The following is a 22,758-nucleotide window of genomic DNA, read 5'->3' on the forward strand; positions in this document are numbered from 1 at the left end:
TTGAGGGGATGAGGGACATTGAGGGGACATTGAGGGGATGAGGGGACATTGAGGGGACATTGAGGGGACATTGAGGGGATGAGCGACCATTGAGGGGACATTGAGGGAATGAGGACACTGAGGGAATGAGGGGCACCGAGGAACTGCGGGACAGATGATGCTGAGGGATTTAGGGACGTTGAGGGGGTGAGGGGCCAACTCCCGAGGGTGACCCCTCGCATAAGGGAAGGTCCACTCTCGCAGGGGGCAACATGAGTTCAGGGGAAAAGGGAGATGTTGGTACTACTGCGTATAACACCAGCAATATTGGTTTATCCCCAAAGAACCGCAGATGCCGGTTTACAAAACAAGACACAAAGTACTGGAGTAACACAACCGGTCAATCTACAACAAAAGTGCAGAGTGAGAAGGGGTTGTAGCTCCGTCTGGTGGTGTAGATTTCTGTACCTTTCGCCTCACAGCAGCAGGGAGAAGAAGGAATGACCAGTCTGTTTGTTAAATTTGTTATGAAGGCCAACATGCCATTCACTTTCTTCTCTGCCTGCTGTACCTGCATGCTTACTTTCAGTGACTGATGAACAAGGACCCCCAGATCTTGTTGTAGTTCCTTTTCCTAACTTGACACCATTCAGATAATAATCTGCCTTCCTGTTCTTGCCACCAAAGTGGATAACCTCATATTTATCCACATTAAACTGCATCTGCCCACTCACGCAACCTGTCCAAGTCACCCTGAATCCTCATAGCATTGACATTCCAGTGAAAACAAGCCCAGTCGACCCATTATTTCATCATATGCCAGTCCCGCCATCCCGGGAATTAACCTGTTGAACTTACGCTGCATTCCCTCAATAGCAAGAATGTCCTACCTCAAATTAGGAAACCAAAATTGTGCACAATACCACATATGCTTGTGTGGGTGTGAAGTGTACAGTTCCTGAGACAGTAACAGCGGCATCTCTAACGTGGACATGTTTACTAATCACACTTAGCTAAAGGATACTGTGAATGAATTAGAACGTTTGTTTAGACTAAGAGTTAAATTAATATATTACAAGTTAAAGACTGTGAAGGTTCACTTTATCCGTGCTCCGTGTGATTTTGTAAACCTCAGTCACCCCTCAGCCTGCAACCTTCCAAACAAAAGGGAATGTCGATTTCAGCAGATAATTCTTGTTCTTGAGAAGAACATCTATTTGCCACAGCAGTGATTGAAATCAGCCGATAGAATGACGGAGCAGACTCGATGGGCCGAGTGGCCTAATGCCTAATGGGGAAGAGAGCCCAGCACTGAGTGGAGGCCGAGGCACTGAGCAGCTTCCCGATGTTGCTGCGTTGGATCTGATACCACTAGATAGCCAGATCTTGTGAGAAGTGCCACTGGATTCCTGTTAACACAGTTGCAAAACCATAAACAGCTTGTCAGCCCATAATAATGACAAGAAGCACCTGATTTATGGGAAAGCAGAACTTGTCCTTGCCTGTGGCTGTAGTTTGTGGTCTGGGCTTTGCAGGGAGTTGAGTAAGAACATTTGCTGAACTTTCCAGCACTCCCCAGATCAAAGTTAATGGGCACTTTCACCTCCCGACTCCATCACAGTCAGAAATAGTTTGTAAAACTCTAAATATGAAAGGAAATCTCAATTTAAAAATTGCACATTTTTCCCGTAAGACAGCAGCACAGGAAGTCTTTTGAAGTCCTTGCAAGTTTCGAAACACCTTTTAGCTACTGATTACACAGGAAATCAGTTTCATTTACTTTGATGGCATGCTGATAGAGGGGAGGAAAAACCTCATTAAAATCCCAGAACAGACTTAGTTGCTGCCTCACAACCAGTGCAGTGGTGTTACAGCTTCTCAATCAGCTGCTCAGAGAAGGTTGCACCAGGAACTCAAAATTGCTCAACAAACCGCAGACCAGCTCTCATCAGACAGATTGGTGACTGATACTCTGTATGCAAGGGAGCAGTCCCATCTCCCCATCTCCCCACCTCTCTCTCTCTCTGGATCCTGCTGCAATATAACATTATAATTCCAATCTCTGATATCTTTCACTTGGTCAACTGTTGGTGACACAGTGGTAGAGTTGTGCCTTACAGCGCCAGAGATCCAGGTTCCTTCCTGACTACAGATGCTTTACCCGAAACGTCATCTATTCCTTTTCTCCAGACTGACTGAGTTACTCCAACTTTGTGTCTCTTTCCTCCAAACCTCTCCTATCCATGTACCTGTCTAAATGTTTCTTAACTGTTGTGAAAGTACCTGCCTGAACTACCTCCTCTGGCAGTTGGTTCCATATACCCCCCCCCCCCCCCCCCCCTTTGCCCCCCCCTCCCCACGTAAGCCTAATGTCCTCTCATTCTTCATTCCCCATCTCTCGTAAAAGATTGCATTTACCCTATCGATTTCTCTCCTGATTTTATACACCTCTATAAGATCACCCCTTATCCTCCTGTGCTTCATGGAATAGAGCCCTAGCCTGCTCAACCTCTCCCTATAGCACATGCCTTAAGTCCTGGCAACATCCTTGTAAATCGTTTCTCCACCATTTCCAGCTAACAACATATTTCCTATAACAGGGTGACTAAAACTGAATACATTGCCCTAAATGTGGCCTCACCAACGTCTTGTACAACTGTAACATGACCTCCCAACTTCTATATTCAATTCTCTCACATGTACAACATGATTTGACTGGATAGCAAGCAGAACAAGATTTTAATTTATTTCCCTACACGTCAATAATGAAACCCATGACAATGAGGAGTTATTTTGTAACTTCACCCTATCCATTACACCCCTATAAACATTGGGACGGCCCAGCTACAGCACCAGAGACCCGGGTGCTGTCTGTACGGAGTTTGTACGTTCGTCATTTTCTCTGGGTGCTCCAGTTCTCTTGAAAGATGTACAAGTACATAGGATAACTGACTTTGGTAAAATTATAAATTGGCCCTGATGTGTAGGATAGAACTAGTGTGAACAGATTAATTGCTGGCTGGCACAGACTTGGTGGGCCAAAGCGCCTATTTCCGCACTGTTTCTCTAAAACAATTACTTTTCACCCCAAAGTAAAGTGTCCTTTGTCCTTTAGTGGTGTGTGCAGCTTCCCACAGCTCTATCGGTGAGTTGCAAGGGGAGACCTGACATTCTCAGCCCTTTGGCTGCAATGTTGGGGCAGTGACTTTGGTTACACCTTACCACAGACACTAAAGTCTCTGGAGGAGCAGGTCATTAATATTCAGAGACCAAGGAACTCGTATCTGAAGAGAAATCAGTCCATTTATTTTATAGGTTTCAAAGCAGGTAATCATAATCTCCATTTGGCACTTAAAACACTCCAAAGTCAGGCTGCAATGCCCAACTCACAAGATCTATAAATACATACAAGCTAACTTAACAGAGTCACACCGTGAACATTGACTGGTGCTAAGACGATTGCTGACTGAGACATCACAACAGCATTACAACATTCACTACACTTATTAGAAGCAACGTCTCATTAGATTTTTAGACAAACAAAGGCGACCTGCAGCAACTTAATTAAAAACCTGTCAGCTCCTGTGCTGCTTCTCACAAGTGAATGTGACAGGAAGAGGGGATCGCATTAGTGGCACAGCAGGTCACACCGACATGCAGACCAGCGCCACACATCTGCTGCAAACTGCATCATGTTCCAGGCACCCTGCAGCACATCTGTCTAGTGATCCTATCTGCACATCTGCCCAGTATGATCCCATCCCCCACATCAGCCCAGTGTGATCCCATCCACACATCTGTCCAGTGAGACTGACTCCTCACATCTGTGTGCAGGAAGAAACTTCAGATTCAGGTTTACACTGAAGATGGATACAAAATGCTGGACTATCCCAGCAACATCTCTGGAGAAGTCTGAGGAAGGGTCTCAACTCAATCTGAAACATCACCTATTCCCTTTTTCCCGATGTGCTGCCTGGCCGGTTGAGTTACTCCAGCTTTTTTTGTGTCATTCTTGACACATCTGAGCAGGTGATACCTAATCCTCAACTGTGGTAATCTACAATGCAAGGTGGAAGCTTGGAGCAGATTTGTGTTCTGTGTCCTCATCAGCCTCCAGAGACAAGGCGGTGGGGGGGGGGACCTGCATTGCCCAGTCTGCTGCTGAACCCCAAGTATCACTGTTCCGGGCAGCTTGAAGGAGCTTTGTGCATCTACCCAACTCTGTAGAATCTACTCATTTTGCAATGGGAAGGCAGTGGTCAGTGGTCAGTGGTCAGTGGTCAGTGGCAGGGCTGAACTGTCTGCCCTATTGCTCAGGACTCTGAGAAAAACAAAAAACACACAACGTGCTAGAGTAACTCAGTGGGACAGGCGTGGTGTCTCGCGTGAAGGAATAGATGATGTATTGGGATGGGACCTTTCTTCAGACTGATGGACCCTTTGCTGTGAAAAACTGTCAAGTGCATTGGATACTGCTGTTCCCTCACCACTATACTGGACAAGCCGGACAGAATATGACCTTTACTTTCCCCTACTGGCAGATAACATGCCCCATTCAGTCTCTCCATTGCCCAGTCCCTTCTCCTGTGGATCTACTGGTGGGTTTGTCAACATAGCCAGAGTTGTACAGCATGGAAACAGGCCCTTCGGCCCACATTGTCCATGCTGACCATGCTGGCATACTGGGCTAGTTTGCCTGCGTTTGGCCCATAAACCTCTCCTATTCACACATCTATCCAAATGTTGTTTACAAGTTGTATTATTCTGTTCTTCCATAGCTTCCTCTGGCAGATCGATCCAGATAAACACTGCCCTCAGGGTGGAGAGATTGCCTCTCTATTTGCCTCTGCTCTGACACCCTGATATGAACCTGGTCACAAGGATGTGTAAATCAAACATTGTGACTGCAGGAAACTGGACATAACATTAATTACAATTACTGAAGACCAAAATTGTTCGTAAACCACAGAGAACAAATCACATTTCATTATTACTGTAAATCAAGACAGTTTTAACGGTGATAAGCATGGCAATGCCGGACATGGTGACTCTCGGCGATCCTGGCACCAGGCTACAGTGTAGGTACAGGAGCAATGCATGTTACAAGTACAAGAGCAATAGTATGCTGGTGGGAAACTAGAAGGGGGGGGGGGTAAATAAGCAAATAACATTATGCATTTAAATCGTCATTGTTCACATACTCGTCACCCAGTATTTGTGGGGATTCCATCCATCTGCCATCCACGCCGTTGTCCAAGCGAGTTACATCCTCCTTGTTGCCAGACTGACCCATGGCTCTGACCAACATTTGGTTCCATCACCAGTGCAGAGCTGCAAGAAATCTACATGTTTGCCTGTTAATGTGAGGCTGCATCTGTGAATCACCTCATCATTCCTCAGCTGTAACCCTGATGATCATGCCCTTTAATTCAGGCACCCCTTCCTGCTCTAACTGCGGGACTCTGAAGAGAGAACAAGAACTCTGCTGTTGGGTTGGGGAGAAGGAAGAAGCCAATCGCATTTGGGAACTGGAGTCTGGTGCAACAATGGAAATAATCACAACACCATCACAGAAATACTGGCGAGCATTGTAGTAGCTAGCAGGAGTTAGAATGGACCAAAGGTACACAAAAATGCTGGAGAAACTCAGCGGGTGCAGCAGCATCTATAGAGCGAAGGAAATAGGCAACGTTTCGGGCCGAAGTTAGAATGGACCAACTGTGGCCTCGTTACATTGCAGGATTGTACAATGTATTCCACAGGCCCTTAAACCTGGTCCCTGAAGCTGATTTGGATGAAAATGCATTTACAGTTCAGTTCTGCTCAGTCGGGTTGGATTATACATGACTGGCCACATTAACCTTCACTTTGACCCCAACATTAACTGGGCAAACTAACCAAGTTAATTATATTGTATGATTTGATTGTGGTCTCTCCCCATCTCTGTGTGTCTCTCCGATACCCCAGACTCGGGTAAACAAAACTACACACAGACAGACACACACACACACACACACACAAAGATGAACACTCTCTCATGCACACTATTGCACAGACAGAAACAAATGACCACACACACAATGCGTGTGCAGGCATACACCTATATTATTGCACAGACACACTCACAGATTCAGGCATTCACACAAACACTCACACACATCCCCAATAGAAAGCCTGGCTCCTGGCAAGGAGATTTATATAATACTGGAGTACTTCAATAAATAAGAAGAGATTAAGGTGTTCTCCCTCTCGACTCCTCTAATGATGAGGGGCGTCCAGCTGGTCCTTTGATCTCGCTGGTGCTTTCAAGGCAGGAAGCACTGGTAGCCATGGTGAGGACAGATTGGGGATGGTTCTCTTGGCCTGGCTTAAGTGGCTAATGACGGTGTGGAGGCTTCCCCTTGGTCCAGTCTCCTGTTGTGAGTAATACATCTCCAGTGCTGCCGGACTGCAGTGCTTGTGCTGTGGGAGAAACAAGACAAATGTGACTGCAGGGCCCAGTGAGAGGGGGCACCGACCGATAGATCCCCCACAACAGACCACACATGTCCTGGGTAAGGGATGTGCCCTGCAGATGTTACCACAAGCTGCTGCTCAGGTCAAGGTGTGAAAACCTTGCTCACTACATTGACACACGTACAACTGAGACAAATGCCACATATCAAGAGTCAAACATGTTGAATTATCATATACACACATATACACACGCATATACACACACACATATATACACACACATATATACACACACATATACACACACACACACATATACACCACATATACACACACATATATACACACACATACACACACACACACACACACACACATATACACACACATATACACACACACACACACACACACACACACACACATACACACACATACACATACACACACACATACACACACACACACACACACACACACACATATACACACACACACACACACACACATATACACACATATACACACACATATACACAGGCTGGAGAACAATACAGCTTTACAGGCAAAAATGCAACAAGTACAAATATTCAGTGGTGTGGCACAGTGGTGCAGTTGGAGAGCTCCTGCCTCACAGCGCCAGAAACCCTGGTTCAATCCTGACTGCAGGTGCTGTCGGTGTGGAGTTTGCCCGTGACCAGGTGAGTTTACTCCAGGTGTTCTGACTTCCTCCCATGTTCTAAAGAAGCGCAGGTTTGTAGGGTAATTGGCCGCAGTGAAGGAAGTGGATGAGAAAGTGGGATAACATAGAACTAGTGTGAACAGGTGATTAATGCTGAGAGTGGGCTCAGTGGGCCAAAGGGTTTATTTTCATGCTGCTAAACTCAAATGATCAGTTATTCCAGGTGAAGCACACCTTAATAATGCAAACCATAGTACATCGTGTTACCTACACAAAGTCCGGAGTAGATTGCTGCTGAGATATGTAATTGGAGATATGTCTCCCTTATTTCTTATCTTCATAGGTGGCCATTTGGCCCATCAAATCTCTGCTGGCCCGACTGGGGCATTCACATGGTGCAACAATGCAAACGATGGGTTTTCCCGCTGAGTTACTCCAGCACTTTGTGAAACGTCACCTATCCATGTTCTCCACAGATGCTGCCTGACCTACTGAGTTACTCCAGCACTCTGTGAAACGTCACCTATCCATGTTCTCCACAGATACTGCCTGATCCGCTGAGTTATGGTGCAGCAGCATCTATGGAGCAAAGGAAATCGGCAACTTTTCGGGCCGAAATCCTTCTGGAAATAGGCAACGTTTCGGGCCGAAACCCTTACGGGTTTCGGCCCGAACATTGCCTATTTCCTTAGCTATAGATGCTGCCTGACCCAGGTTACTCCAGCACTCTGTGAAACGTCACCTATCCATGTTCTCGAAGATCCTGACCCACTGAGAAATCCAGCACTCTGTGAAACGTCACCTATCCATGTTCTCCACAGATGCTGCCTGACCCGCTGAGTTACTCCAGCACTCTGTGAAAACGTCACCTATCCATGTTCTCCACAGATGCTGCCTGACCCACTGCGTTACTCCAGCACTCTGTGTCTATAAGGGATTTCAATGCTGCTTTGCTATCAGTGAGCTCTGCTCTTCAAACAAGTGCAAGAAATCCTACTGCACACCGGCTTATTAGTCACACAACAGTTGTGCAAGAAACCACAGTGTTTGCATTGACACCAACAGCGTTTCCGCCCTGAATAATTGATGGATAAATTTCCATAGCAGAGAGAAGGAGCTTGCAGAGACTGACAATGCATTCTGTCACAAACGGTTGCCATGGTGAATCGTGAATTTTCAAGCCACTTCTCAACAGGGCACAGCACGTTGCTACACTCACCCCTGCCACATTGTCCAAGAATGATGCACTCAAACCTACATTTTGTTGCCAATTTCCAGCCAACTAGGTGCCTCAGGAAGGCCGTCAGCATCCATAAAGACTCATCACACCCCTGTAACGGTCTGTTCGAACTACTTCCCTCCGGCAGACGTTACAAGGCCTTCTACGCACGAACCTCCAGACTCAGAAACAGCTTTATCCCCAGAGCTATAGCGGCTCTGAACCGGCCCTGCTGAGCCCCCCCACCCCCCCCTGGACTGTCTCCCTCAGATGGTCACGACACACAGCTTATTTATTTATTCTACTTCTCTTTTTCATCGGTTGGAAGCTGCAACTAAATCTCGTTGCACTGACGTGCAATGACAATAAAAGATATTATTATTATTATTATTATTAATATAGACCAGTTAGCCTGACATCGATAGTGGGGATGATGCTGGAGTCAATCATTAAAGATGCAATAGCCACACATTTGGATAGCAGTAACAGGATCAGTCCAAGTCAGCATGGATTTACGAAGGGGAAATCTTGCTTTACGAGTCTTCTGGAATTTTTTGAGAATGTAACAAGTAAAATGGACAAGGGAGAGCCAGTGGATGTAGTGCATGCACCTGGACTTTCAGAAAGCATTTGATAAGGTCCCACACAGGAGATTAGTGGACACAATTAGAGTATATGCTATTGGGGGAAATACCATAGTTTCTATCCTATCCATATCTTTGTGCGTAAGTCTGTCACTGTGTGTGTGTGTCTGTGTGGCCCATCACCCCCCCTCCCCCCCCCCCCCCATCCCAAATGGTGACTCCTTATCTGAATCATGTCCGTTCATTCTACATTTCACAACTAGGAGATAAGCATATCTCCAATGACATATCATACTTTAAGCTGCCTGTCCCACTGAGTTACTCCAGCATTTTGTGTCCATCTTCAGTGTAAACCAGCATCTGCAGTTCCTTCCAACCCACCTGCCTATCTCCCTCAGAGCCGTTTACATTTGAACGAGAATTCCACCCAACGAGCACGATAAAATGCTGGCAATAATATACAATTAACTTAGTGAACCTTCCCTGAACTCCCCCCCAACACAAGAAATCAATGTTTAAGGTACACAAAAATACTGGAGAAACTCAGCGGGTGCAGCAGCATCTATGGAGCGAAGGAGATAGGCAACGTTTCGGGCCAAAACCCTTCTTCTTCAATGTTTAAACCAGGAGGGAAAATCTCCAAATTGTATCCAGTACTGCTGATGTGGATTCACCAAAGTCCTGCCTGTGAACCAATGTGAAGGGGTGACTGACCGATGGCTGGTGTGGACTCGGTGGGCCAAAGAGGTTGTTTCAATGCTGTATCTCTCAACAAATCAATGTCTCTAATCAGTATGGTAAAATACTGATGTCGGCTTACCTTAAATACAAATCCTTCAGGGCAGCTTAGCTGGTCGTACCAGAAGGCCTTGTACATGACTAGCATCAAGAGGCAGGCAAGGAAGGCCATGGTGATGAGGATCAGCCCTGTCAGCTGCACAAACCAAAGCAAATAACAACATGAGACATAGGAGTAGAGTGAGGCCATTCTGCTCCTAGACTTGGTTTGTACTCTCTAGAATTTAGGAGATTGAGAGGGGATCTTATAGAAACTTACAAAATTCTTAAGGGGTTGGACAGGCTAGATGCAGGAAGATTATTCCCGTTGTTGGGGAAGTCCAGAACTAGGGGTCACAGTTTAAGGATAAGGGGGAAGTATTTTAGGACCGAGATGAGAAAATCATTTTTTACACAGAGAGTGGTGAATCTGTGGAATTCTCTGCCACAGAAGGTAGTTGAGGCCACAGTTCATTGGCTATATTTAAGAGGGAGTTAGATGTGGCCTTTGTGGCTAAAGGGATCAGGGGGTATGGAGAGAAGGCAGGTACTGGATACTGAGTTGGATGATCAGCCATGATCATATTGAATGGCGGTGCAGGCTCGAAGGGACGAATGGCCTACTCCTGCACCTAATTTCTATGTTTCTATGTTTCTATTCAGCCCATCGAGTCTGCTCCACTTTCTCTCTCAACCCCATTCTCCTGCCTTCTCCCCATAACCCCTGACATCCTTACTAATCAATAATCTGTCAATCTCCGCTTTAAAAATACCCACTGACTTGGCCTCCACAGCCGTCTGTGGCAATGAAATCCACAGGTTCACCACCGTCTGACTAAAGAAATGCCATCACATCTTGTTTTGAAGTGCATCCTTTCATTCTGAGACTTTGCCCTCTAGTCCTAGACTCTCCCACTAGGGGGAATATCCAGTACTGCCCATGAGGTGGTCACCTAATGGTCCAGTGGCCAGAGCGGGGGCTGAAGGGGCAGAAGGTTTGGACATGCGGCGGGTGGTGGAGATTACCTTCACTTTGTCAGAGAACTCGGCGTAGAAGTTGATGTTGAGCTTCTTGATGCCGGGCAGGTGCAACTTCCCCTTCTTCTTCTGCTGGATCTGATACTCGGTCCGAGTCTTCACCACCACCTGCAGTGGACGGTGCACAGGTCAGTTCCGGCCAGCACCAGAGAGCAGTAGGATTCATACACACAGGGTGGAGGAATCAAGAACCAGAGGACATATGTTTAAGGAAACGTGAAAGATTTAACAGGAACCAGAGGCAAAACCTTTTCACACACAGAGGTGATTGAGTATTTGAAACGAACTGCCAGAGAATGTAGTTGAGGAAGGGACTATAACAACATTTAACAGACACTTGGACAGGTACATGGATGGGAAAGGTTTAGGGGGATATGGGCCCAATGCCGGCAAAATGGGACTGGTGTGGATGGGGCATGTTGGTCAGTGTGGTCAAGTTGGGCAAAACGGGGGGGGGGACCAAACGGGGGGGGCAGTGTACAGGGGGTCTGGTACAGGGGGGCCAGTGTACAGGGAGGCCAGTGTACAGGGAGGCCAGTGTACATGGGGACTTGTGTACATGGGGCCTGTGTACAGGGGGGCCATTGTACATGGGGGCATGTGTACATGGGGGCATGTGTACATGGGGCCTAGTGTACATGGGGCTAGTGTACATGGGGCTAGTGTACATGGGGCTAGTGTACATGGGGCCTGTGTACAGGAGGCCAGTGTACAGGGAGGCCAGTGTGTACAGGGAGGCCAGTGTACAGGGGGGGCAGTGTACATGGGGGGGGCATGTACATGGGGGCATGTGTACATGGGGCCTGTGTACAGGGGGGCCAGTGTACATAGCCTGTGTACAGGGGGCATGTACAGGGGGGCATGTGTACATGGGGCCTGTGTACAGGGGGCCAGTGTACAGGGGGGGCAGTGTACAGGGGGGGGCAGTGTACAGGGGGGGCAGTGTACAGGGAGGCCAGTGTACATGGGGGCATGTGTACATGGGGCATGCAGGGGGCCTGTGTACATGGGGCCCGTGTGGGGGCATGTGTACTGACTGGATGTCCACATACCTTCTCAGGAAGGGGCTGCTGTAGCTGGTTGACATCCAGCGGAGTGATCAGGGGGATATTATCAAAGCCATCGTCCACTCCCTGCTCCTTCAGTGGCTTGTCGGAGAAGCTGTACCCGGCCTTCACCATGATGAAGCTGACAATTAGCACCACCTGCAAAAGAGGGGAGGGGTTTGTCAGGAACTCACTCTGAACAAGGAACTGCGTGCATGTTAACATGGCCCCAGGTAAACAGTCACACACTCCACTGCGAGTGAAGCCAGACCCTCCTGGAGTAACTCAGCGGGACAGGCAACATCTCTGTAGACAAGGAATGGGTGACCTTTTAGGGCGAGGCCCTTCTTCTGACCTGAAACCTCACTCATTCCTTCTCTCCAAAGATGAGAAAGTGGGATAACATAGAACTAGTGTGAACTGGTGATCGATGGCTAGCATGGACACGGTGGGCCGAAGGGCCTGTTAACATGCTGCATCTTTCAATCAATCACTTTCGTATTTTGTTGGGAGACGTTCCTTACTGACTAAATAGTTGTGTAACTTGCTGGTTCTAGTATTGACCGCTCTGTTTATATCCAGCCCGCTCCTCTGGTCATGTCTGATGAAAGTAGATCCATATGTGTTTAGCCCACAATTCATTCATCCCATTACAGAACAAATACTACAATGTCAAGGAGATTAGTCACTTGACACTTCACTGTTACATCAGCCATAGTAACCACCGTTAACTGAAGATAGAACTGAGCGTGCTACCAAACAGCAAGATAAGTAGAATAGACTTGTAGAGCTACACAAAATTAACAAAGTGCTGGAGCAACTCCGTGGGTCAGGCAGCATCTCTGGAGAACATGGATAGGCAACATTTTTAGTCTGGACCCTTCTTGTCAGATTGTAGGGGAGAGGAATAGAAAGCTGCTGCTCACTCCTCTAGGGTGGGTGGGTGACATAGTTGCAGCTTATGAGAGAAGGGCTTACTGCTGTAGGATTATTACTGTCACATGTACCCAGGTCTGATGGACGAGCACAGACCTGGTGGGCCGAATGGCCTCCGTCTCTGAGACAAGATAATAAGATAAACATGGCAAAGCTGTCCCTGCCATGGTTGTGTGTCCTGCCAGCTCTGGCCTTAGGAATCAGGAAGGTCTGGATCAGTTACTGAGACTCATGACCCCAATGGTACCCTTGCTGGTCCTTGGGTGGGGAGGGGCTAATGCACAATACCCCCCCACCCCTATTTTTAAGAGCCCTATCTCGCTCCATCTTGAAAGCATCCAGAGAACCGGCCTCCACCGCCCTCTGAGGCAGAGAATTTCACAGACTCACAACTCTCTGTGAGAAAAGGTGTTTCCTCGTCTCCGTTCTAAATGGCTTAAATATTCTTAAACTGTGGCCCCTGGTTCTGGACCTGCTGCGTTACTCCAGCAATTTGCTGCCTGCTCCAGATTTCAGCATCTGCTTTATGAACGGCAGTTCTTATTCTATATATTCAATGCCCTGTTGCCTTGTTTCCAGCTGTGTCCTGACTGTTGGAGTATAATCTAACTAGGCCACATCTGATCTGAGTTTTAATATCACCAGCATGAAATGTATGTGCAGCAAATGTCAGAAAACTTCACATAATCACAAACAACTCATCTTAACCTTCACACATTATCTAGGTCAATTTAATCTGGGGAAACAAGAAAATAAAATGATGTCACAAAGAGATACTGGAGTGAAATATCAGGACGCCTACGGTTTTATATACTTGCGCACATGCAGCTTTTCTAACTAGAAACCTCTTTGGTCTCTGAAACTCAGCATGTCAGACAGCATCCTTGGAGGGAAATAGAGTCTGTCATTCAGCCAGGAAACATGTCCTTCAGACTAACAATATGGACAAAAAGCTGGAGTAACTCAGCTGGAGTAACTCAGCGGGACAGGCAGCATCTCTGGAGAGAAGGAATAGGTGACATTTCGGGTCGAGACCCTTCTTCAGCTCAACATATTCCTGCCAACCAAGGTAGTCCTATTTGCCTGCATTTGGCTCATATCCCTCTAAACCATTCCTATCAGAGCCAGACCGTATGGAACAGAATGAGGCCATTCAGACGGAACTATCTCTCCCTCTCACTGTAAACTATGACACCCATACTAATCATGTATCTATCAGTCAATACTTTAAAATACCCATTGACTTGGCCTCCACAGCTGTCTGTGGCCATAAATAACATCGATTCACTACCTCTGGTGAAATAAATTCCACATTATCTTCATTCTGAAGATGTCTTGCACTATTATTGTCTTCATAGTGGGTTGTGAAATGGGGCAGGATAGTTGTGGCACTTCCCCAATGTAAGGCAATGCCAGGTTGGCAGATAGACTGGGCGGGAGATGCATGGAGCCATTCACATGGTTACTCTGCCAGTGTCCTGTACACAACCCTGCTCCCAACACTGCCACGTTGGTGGAACATGAACTGAACCAGCTCCATGCTCCGGATCACATTGTTGCTGGTGGGGAGGTTGGACAATTAGTGAGGAGATTCAGATAGACAAATGGTCGACAAATAGTCTCTCTAACTTCCACAGGTGTAAGGTAGAGCACATACTGACCGATCGCATCGTTCTGCTTCACCAACTCAAACGCCCAGGAATGAAGGAGACTACACAGTGTGGTGGACACAGCCTGGTCCATCACAGGTACTGACCACCCCCCCATCGAACGTCCATCACAGGTACTGACCCCCACACCATCGAAGGTCCATCACAGGTGCTGACCACCAAAAGACTAATGGGCAGGGCTTTAAGGTGAGAAGTGCATAGTTTAAGTTAGATATTCAGGGCAAGTTTTTTTTTTTTTACACACAGAGGGTGCTGAATCTATGGAGAACGCACTGCCAGGGAAGATGGTGAAAGCATATACAATGGAGGCTTATAGATATACACATGCATGAGGGATGTGGATCAATTGCAGGCAGAAAGATTAGTTGAGTTTGGCACAGGCATTGTGGGCTGAAGGGCCTCTTCCTGTGCTGTTTATGTTTTACATTTGCAAGTTATTTGAACGTGCTTCGAAACACCTAATAACACATTCTTTTTTTTTAAATATCAGACAATGGAATGGAAATATATTTTAAATAAATGCACCGAATCAAAATGTAATTAGATGTTGCTTTAGCCGAGGTAATTTTGCTGCACAGTGATGGAGTCATCGTGTTTTGCTTCCAGACCTGCTCGACATGGTTCCTCAGCCCTGGCTGCAGCGTTTGCATCAACCTACTCACGCTCCTAATCAGAATCAGGAAAGGCTGGCTGTCGGTGGAGCGCTCAGAATACCCCACTTTGCAACAATTTCCTCGGTTTCTCTACCGCTCAGCATGAAAGCAGTTCTGATGTTTGTTTGATGTACAAGGAGGCTTGTATCAGAGGAGGACGTTGGAAAAAAAAAGGCACTAGGTTGAAAATCTTGCATGCAAAGCATTGAGTACGCAGAGCCTGGAGTCAATCACAGCGGAGCCTTGACAAATCCCCACGCCAGGAGATTCTTAAAATTCCACTGCCTTTTGCATTCATCTAATTAGTTTCTGTTTGATCTGACAACAGCAGTTTATGGCTATGAAGCATCAGCTTCAGGCAACAAAAGGGTGAATATTGTCTCACCAATTTATGCAGGCTGGAGACACTAATGAGAAACAAGTTCTTCCAAATATGCTGGAGAGAATAAGTGACCTTCTCCACAGGGGGTTATATCATACTCACCCCTTTTGTTATTCTGCATCTAATTAATTTTCAATCACTACAATGATATCCATCCCCAAATTTCACATTGCAAGCCCTTGAAGTCATTATCATAATAATCCGGGCATTTATAACGCTGACCTCAGAAGGTATCTCTGAACTTTCGAGTGGTCTTTTCTTTGCCAGTAACAGCAGTGAACTCCAATATCATTTCTGTACACTCTGTGGTTTTGCACAAAGTTGGAATTCTCTGCAATACACTGTAAGCAGCGATGGACCTTCAACTCAACCGTGTATTTTGTTACCCAGCCCCGTTAACTCCCAATCAGGCAATGCTTGCATTTTAAAATCCTTGCCCTCTTCATGACAGCATGAGTGAGCCTGCAGTCCCCAGACCCAATGCCTTGACCTTTTCTTCCATTGATCGATTGTTAAGCATCTCGGAACATTGCTCGGAGACACAAGAGGCTGCGGATGCCGAAATCTGGAGCAAAAAAAAAGTACTGGAGGATCTTGATTCTTGATTAGTACGGGTGTCAGAGGTTATGGGGAGAAGGCAGGAGAATGGTGTTAGGAGGGAGAGATAGATCAGCCATGATTGAATGAATGGTGGAGTACATTTGATGGGCTGAATGGCCTAATTCTAAATCTACTCCTAGTCCTTATGATCTCTGTGGGTCAGGCATTGTCCTTTACCCCCAACCCCCACCCACCCACATCTCGTTTACAGCTTTCTCTCCTCTACTCCTATCAGTCTGAAGAAGGACCCCCACCCAAAACATCATCTGTCCATTCCCTCCACATAGAAAATAGGTGCTGGAGGAGGCCACTCGGCCCTTCGAGCCAGCACCGCTGCTTGACCCGCTGATTTCCTCCAGCACATTTTTGGAATATTACTTATGATAATATAATATCGTAGCATTTCAAGTTCAGATATATTAGGACTGAGTCTCCATCTGTTGCATCCCAATATGGCAGAACAGTGCATCCATCAGAAACATTGCAGTGTTAGATTCCTTCACTGCAGGCCCAACCTTCAGTGCTATCAACAACATTACAAGAGACTGCAGGTGCAGGAATCCTGAGCAAGAAACAAAGTGCTGGAGGAACTCAGTGGGTCAGGCAGCATCTGCAGAGGGAATGGGCAGATGATGTTCAAGGATGGGGGCTGTTTTCAGACAGGGTGCCCAGTTGGTACAAGGTGCACAGTTTACCTTTCACAGGTTGCCCATTGAACCATGCACTCGACCCGAACCATCACTTATCCATGTTCGCTAGAGATGCTGCCTGGCCCACTGAGTTACTCCAGCACTCTGTGTCTTTCCTTGGGAAGGCAGCATCTGCAGTTCCTGGTTTGTACTGCAGGCTGGGCATTGAGAAGTGTCGCAGGCAGTATCTGTAGATGTTGAGCCCGCTGGGTTCTGGACCAAGAAGCCTCCAGCCATCGCGTAACCGCGGCAATGAACGCAACGGGCCATCACCTGGCATCGTATACAAGTCAGCAGAACAAACACACACTGGAGCAGAAGCTCAATCAGACAGGTACACTCTGTACTAGGGGGCTTACAGGAGCAGCGAGGCGCAAAGATGATCAAGCTGAGGGGGAGCTGCCAACGGTGGTGGTGGATGTAGATATGACAGGGGCGTTTACGAGGCATTTATAGAGGCGGCTCCTCCATGATAATTCTACAACCATGGTGTCAGGCATTCTCAGTCCCCCCACGATACAACTGTACGCTCATAACTGCACGGACAAACCCTGCTCCAACTCCAGCTACAAGTTTACAGATGACACCACTGTTGTGGGCTGGAGTATGAACAATGATGAGACGGAGTTCAAGTAGACAACTTAATGATAGGATGTTATTGATCACGGAGCGTCAACGCACCTCCCGGGACAACACATCTCCCTTATCATCCAACCCCCACCCCAATTATATCCCCTCTCCACCACCTCCAGAGGCCAGTGTAGCTCAGAGTATCCGCGACCCAGGGACAGGACCCCGCCCACGGCGCCTGACCCCCGTTAATCCATCCATCCATCCCCAGCCCCGCGGACAATGGGCGTCTCCGTCTCCGTCTCCAGTCTGATCCACGGAACACGTCTCATTGCGGGGGCGGGGGGGGTTAGTAACGCGTCTCCGCGCCCCCGCCGCAATCCTTCCCTTATTGTCCCCACACCCGCCCCGGGGGGAGACAGTGGCCACCCCTCACCCTCACCCTCACCCTCACCCTCACCCCTCCCTCACTCACCCTCACCTCCACCCCCCTCCCCCCCACGCACACCATCCTCACCCACCACATCCCCACCCACCCCGGTTACCGACCGCGCACCGGAGCCGCTCCACCAGTCGTGTCATTGAGACAAACCGTGGCGATAATTCCCCCCCCCCCCTCCTCTCCCCCGCACCCCCTCATGTCCCCCCCCCTGCCCCACACCGGCGGCATCACCGGCTACTCACCACACACCGGGCGAGGTTGCGGCGGCTGCGGCGAGGACGAGCTGGCGACCGCTCGGTTGACGGTGGAGCGGAGACTGAATGAGAGACGGGGATGGATGGAGGGAGGGAGGGAGGGAGATGCCCGTCAGCGCCGCTGCTCCGCCGGCTGTGGGGGTGCGAGTGCCCGTGGGCGGATCAGAGGGAGGGAGAGAAGGGATGGACTGCGCCGGTTTACAGCGCGGCGCCAGCACAATGCAGAAGCCCCCTCCCCGCTCACTCACCGACCCCCCCCCCTCCTCACTCACTCCCGCTCACCCCCCCCCCCCCCGCTACACACAGACAGTCCCCGCTCACCCCCCCCCCCCCTCCCCCCACCACCCCCTCCCCCCCCTCACCCCCCCCACCCCCCCCCCCCCCCCCCCCCCACCCCCCCCCCCCCCCCCCCCCCCTCCCCCCCCCCCCCCCCCCCCCCCCCTCCCCCCCCCCCCCCCCCCCCCCCCCCCCCCCCCCCCCTCCCCCCCCCCCCCCCCCCCCCCCCCTACACTCACTCAGCGAGCCCCCCCCCCCCGCCCGCTACACACAGACACCAGACAGAGCCCGCAGCCCCGCTCACTCACCCCCCCTCCCCCCCGCTCACCGACCCCCCTCCCCGCTCACCGACCCCCCCCGCTACACAGACAGAGCCCCCCCCCCCCATCCCCCACACCCACCCTGTGGGGAAGCTGTGGGTCAGGCAGCGTCTGTGGAGACAATGGTCAGGATCCCTCTTCAGACGCGGAGTTCCTCCAGCACTTTGTGTTTTGCTCCACATTCCTACATCTGCAGTTTCTCGCTACCCCAGTTTAAAAAAAAATATCCAAATATAAAGTCTATTCACAATAATATATATATACAGGACAAGCCAAGCCCAGCATGCTGTTGTTCAGTAGCGTCCGTGGCCATTCTTAATCCGAGCTGGTGTGATCGACATTATCTTGGTTATATGGTTCACTCCTGTGTGTACTATCCCCACCCTTCGGCCCCACTGTGGGTACTATCCCCACCCTTCGGCCCCACTGTGTGTACTATCCCCACCCTTCGGCCCCACTGTGTGTACTATCCCCACCCTTCGGCCCCACTGTGGGTACTATCCCCACCCTTCGGCCCCACTGTATGTACTATCTCCCTTCAGTTCCACTCTTGATATTACCCCCACCCTTTGACCCACTATTTGTACCACCCCCACCTTTCAGCCCCATTGCACATACTTCCGTTTACCCTTCGGCCCCAGTCCCTGTACTAGCTCCTATCCATTGGTCCCACCCACTCGGAACTACCCGTACGTTTAATTTGTAGGCCATATTTCACGTAAATAAGGTACAGGAACATAAAGGCATTCTGATGAAGACAAATGATGATGAAATCCCACCACACAACTGTTGGATAATTGAAGGTGGATCTGTGGACCACTCAGCTGGTTCTTCTCTTCTGACACCAGCGAAGGCCAAGGCCAATCACTTTGTTCTACGTCAGTGAAATGGGTTTTTAAGTGGAATGGGCTGGGGCCATTGGAGATGCAGATTCCAGTCTCATCCTGGTGCTTATAATTAGCAGTCTCTGCACCTCACGCTCAGAAATGCATAAGTTCCAGGAGCAGAGTTAGACCATTTGGCCCATCGTCTACTACACCATTTAATCATGGCTGATCTATCTCTCCCTCTCAACCTGCCTTCACCCTATAGTGCCCTTGGTAACTTAGTAACTTGCCTTACTAATCAAGAATCTGTCAATCTCCGCCTTAAAAATATCCATTGACTTGGCCTCCCCAGTCTGTGGCAATGAATCCACAGATTCACCACCCTCTGACTAAAGAACAAGATTCCTTCTCATCTCCTTTCTAAAGGTACGTCCTTTTATTCTGAGGCTGTACCCTCTGGTCCTAGACTCTCCCACGGGTGGAAACTATGTGACAATTAATTAATTAAATGACAGCAGCGTTTCGGAGAGATCTGAACTGATAAAGGTGAAGAACATAGTCTCACAATTGTCAAACCCCGCACACTCTCAGCTCATGACGGTGAGGTTGTGGGCAGTCATGCACATTTCCTTGCATTGATTTTCTCTGCAGTATCAAACGACTTTTAATAATTGTTTATTGGAAGTTCTCTTCAATTCTCAGGTGTGATTAATTACAAATGAGTCATTGCCACCTATGAGCCAAAACAAGGAGATTGCTTCATGTGTTAGTGTTGATGCGGTGAATGTAATGGCTGAATATCTTTTATCTTTACCCCTCCCGCATGGCATCTCTCCCCCACTAGTGGAAACATCCTCTCCACAATGTGGCACGGTGGCACAGCGGGCAGAACTACTGCTTTTCAGCGCCAGGGACCTGGGTTCGATCCCGACTACGGGTGCTGTCTGTACGGAGTTTGTACGTTCACCCCGATTTCTCCGAGATCTTTGGTTTCCTCCCACACTCCAAAGACATACCGGTTAATTGGCTTGGTATAAATGTGTGTAGTATAGCACTGATGTGCGGGGTTCACTGGTCAGTGCCAACTCGATGGGCCAAAGGGCCTGTTTCCATGTTGTATCTCTAAACTAAACAAAACATCCACTCTATCCAGGCCTTTCACTATCAGTAAATTTCAATGAAGTTCCCCCTCATCCTTCTAAACTCCAGCGAGTACAGGCCCAGTGTTGTCTAACGCTCATCATATGTTAACCCATCCATCCCTGGGATAATTCTCTTCTCTCCAAAGCCACTTCATCATGGGGCAACCTACATTGTACCCAACATTCCACATGCAGTCTAACTAAAGTCCAAAACAATGCAACAAATCTGTAAGATCATCAAGCTGCCGGAACAATTCTCACAGGAACCTATTTTAATTAACATCGCAAGCAGAGAGCTAAATAAAGATTTGGATCATATGCATATGATTGAAGCAGGTCTTGAAATATCATAAATAAATTGACATTTTAATTTTTATCATAGTCTTGTAATGCCTCATGCCTTGATAAAGTACTGTCAGAAAAATTGCTGCACACAGATATCCTATTAATACTTCAGTTCCAGAAAGGCTGAGGTCTAATCATCGTGCCCTTTGGCAAATTAATAACTTTCCTCTCTCTATGATTGCAAGCAGACAGTTAAATGACACAAATTAAGTCATGTCATACCATTATCTTTCAACGTAACCCTCATAGACACGATATGTTGGAGTAACTCAGCGGGACAGGCAGCGTCTCTGGAGAGAAGGAATGGGTGACGTTTCGGGTCGAGACCCTTCTTCAGACAGTGGCATGGCAGACTGCATCTGCTGGAATCACAGCAAGAAGTGGGGCCAGGATCAGGAACAGTGGAGGTTGATAAAGGTAGGATGGTGAATGATGTAAATATGGATTTTAGTAACGTTTTAAATAACTCCCTCATCGTAGAATGATCCAGAAGATTAAGATGTATGCGGTTCATGATGACCCGGTCATATGGATTGGGAACTGGCTTAGTCAGAGCAGACAGAGGGTTTATGGTGCAAGGTAGATATTCTGGATGGAGGTCTGTGACCAGTGGACTTTCATAGGAATCCGTGTGGGAACCTCTGCTGTTTGTGATATATATATATAAATGACTTAGATGTAAATGTAGTTGGGTTGGTGAGTTAGTTTGTTGATTACACCAAAATAGGAGGAGTTGCAGACAGTGAGGAAGGCTGTCAGAAGATACAGATCAGCTGCAGAAATGGGCAAAGAAATGGCAGATGGGGTTTAATCTGAGCAGGTGTGAGGTGTTGCACTTTGGGAGGTTGAATGCAAGGAGAGAGTATACAGTTAATGGCAAGACCCAACTCTAATATCTCTCTAATGACCTAAAGATGTAACTTTATTAGATACTAAAGTGGGCGGCCCAGTAGCATAGTGGTAGTGCTGACTTACAGCGCCAGAGACCTGGGTTCGATCCTAACTACAGGTGCTGTCTGTGCAGAGTTTGTACATTCTCCGTGTGACCACGTGGGGTTTCTCCTGGTGCTCTGGTTTCCTCCCACATTCAAAAGACATACAGGTTTGTTAATTAGTTTTGGTAAAAATTGTAAATTGTCCCTAGTGTGTAAGATAGTGCTAGTGTATGGGGTGGTCGCTGATCGGTGCAGACTCGGTGGGCTGAAGGGCCTGTTTCCACGTCCTATCTCTAAACTCTAAAGTGTCCAAGAGCGTTTGTTTTGTTTTTTTTCACAATTTCAAAGAGTTTGTACAAGTTTTTCAATTGTTTAATATGTCACTGAAACATTCTGAGAAACAGAATGTGAGGGTTTGTGTGACAGAAGCAGCCAGCCAGCTTCACAATGCAAAGCCCGCAAGTATTCAAACACTCCATCATCTTCCAAGACGTTCCAATTTTGTGAGAATTTATATTTAAGTCTTAAAATGAATCTAGTAGGAGAATAATTGTCTGGGTTACACATGAGTTGTGATATAAACTGACAAATTGATCGTGTTATCTCCTTCAGTTTAATTTTATTTCTTCATAAGCACAGTGAATGCTTGCAGCTGAAGCTGGCAGGATGCATATTGTAATTCAGCAGATGTGTGTCTCCCGACTCTTTATATTCACGGTCACCATGTCAACAGCAATGTCTTCCTGGAGACTTATCTACTCCAGATAAACTGCAAGGTCAGCTTTCAGTCCATCAGAGGGATGTAAATGCACAACTTTTGCCCCCATTGTAGCAGGAATATATCTGTCCACTGAAGTAAATCTAGCTTTGCACAGTTGTGGTTTGCCTGTAAATAAAGGACACAGAGGGCTGGAGTAACTCAGCGGGTCAGGCAGC

The 22,758-nt window shown here is 47.9% G+C and overlaps 1 protein-coding gene across 1 annotated transcript; it reads right to left on the minus strand.

Moving 5' to 3' along the window:
- Positions 1-3,262: 3,262 nt before the first annotated feature.
- caly (calcyon neuron-specific vesicular protein) lies at positions 3,263-18,182 on the minus strand. The gene is made up of 5 exons (XM_055661599.1): positions 17,966-18,182; positions 11,788-11,940; positions 10,724-10,843; positions 9,741-9,854; positions 3,263-6,441 (listed from the first exon to the last, which is right to left on the minus strand). The coding sequence occupies exons 2-5, from the start codon at positions 11,914-11,916 to the stop codon at positions 6,238-6,240; spliced, it is 567 nt and encodes a 188-aa protein (XP_055517574.1). The 5' UTR covers positions 11,917-11,940; positions 17,966-18,182; the 3' UTR covers positions 3,263-6,237.
- Positions 18,183-22,758: the final 4,576 nt, after the last annotated feature.

This window comes from Leucoraja erinacea, chromosome 34 (assembly GCF_028641065.1).
Source record: "Leucoraja erinacea ecotype New England chromosome 34, Leri_hhj_1, whole genome shotgun sequence".
NCBI lineage: Eukaryota > Metazoa > Chordata > Chondrichthyes > Rajiformes > Rajidae > Leucoraja > Leucoraja erinaceus.

Coding starts and splice junctions, on each gene's coding strand:
- caly (XM_055661599.1), bottom strand. CDS start 11,916: ATGGTGAAGGCCGGGTACAGCTTCTCCGACAAGCCACTGAAGGAGCAG. Junction 9,855..10,723: donor AGTTCTCTGACAAAGTGAAG/GTAATCTCCACC, acceptor TGGTTTGTGCAG/CTGACAGGGCTGATCCTCAT. Junction 6,442..9,740: donor CTGAAGGATTTGTATTTAAG/GTAAGCCGACAT, acceptor TTTCTCCCACAG/CACAAGCACTGCAGTCCGGC.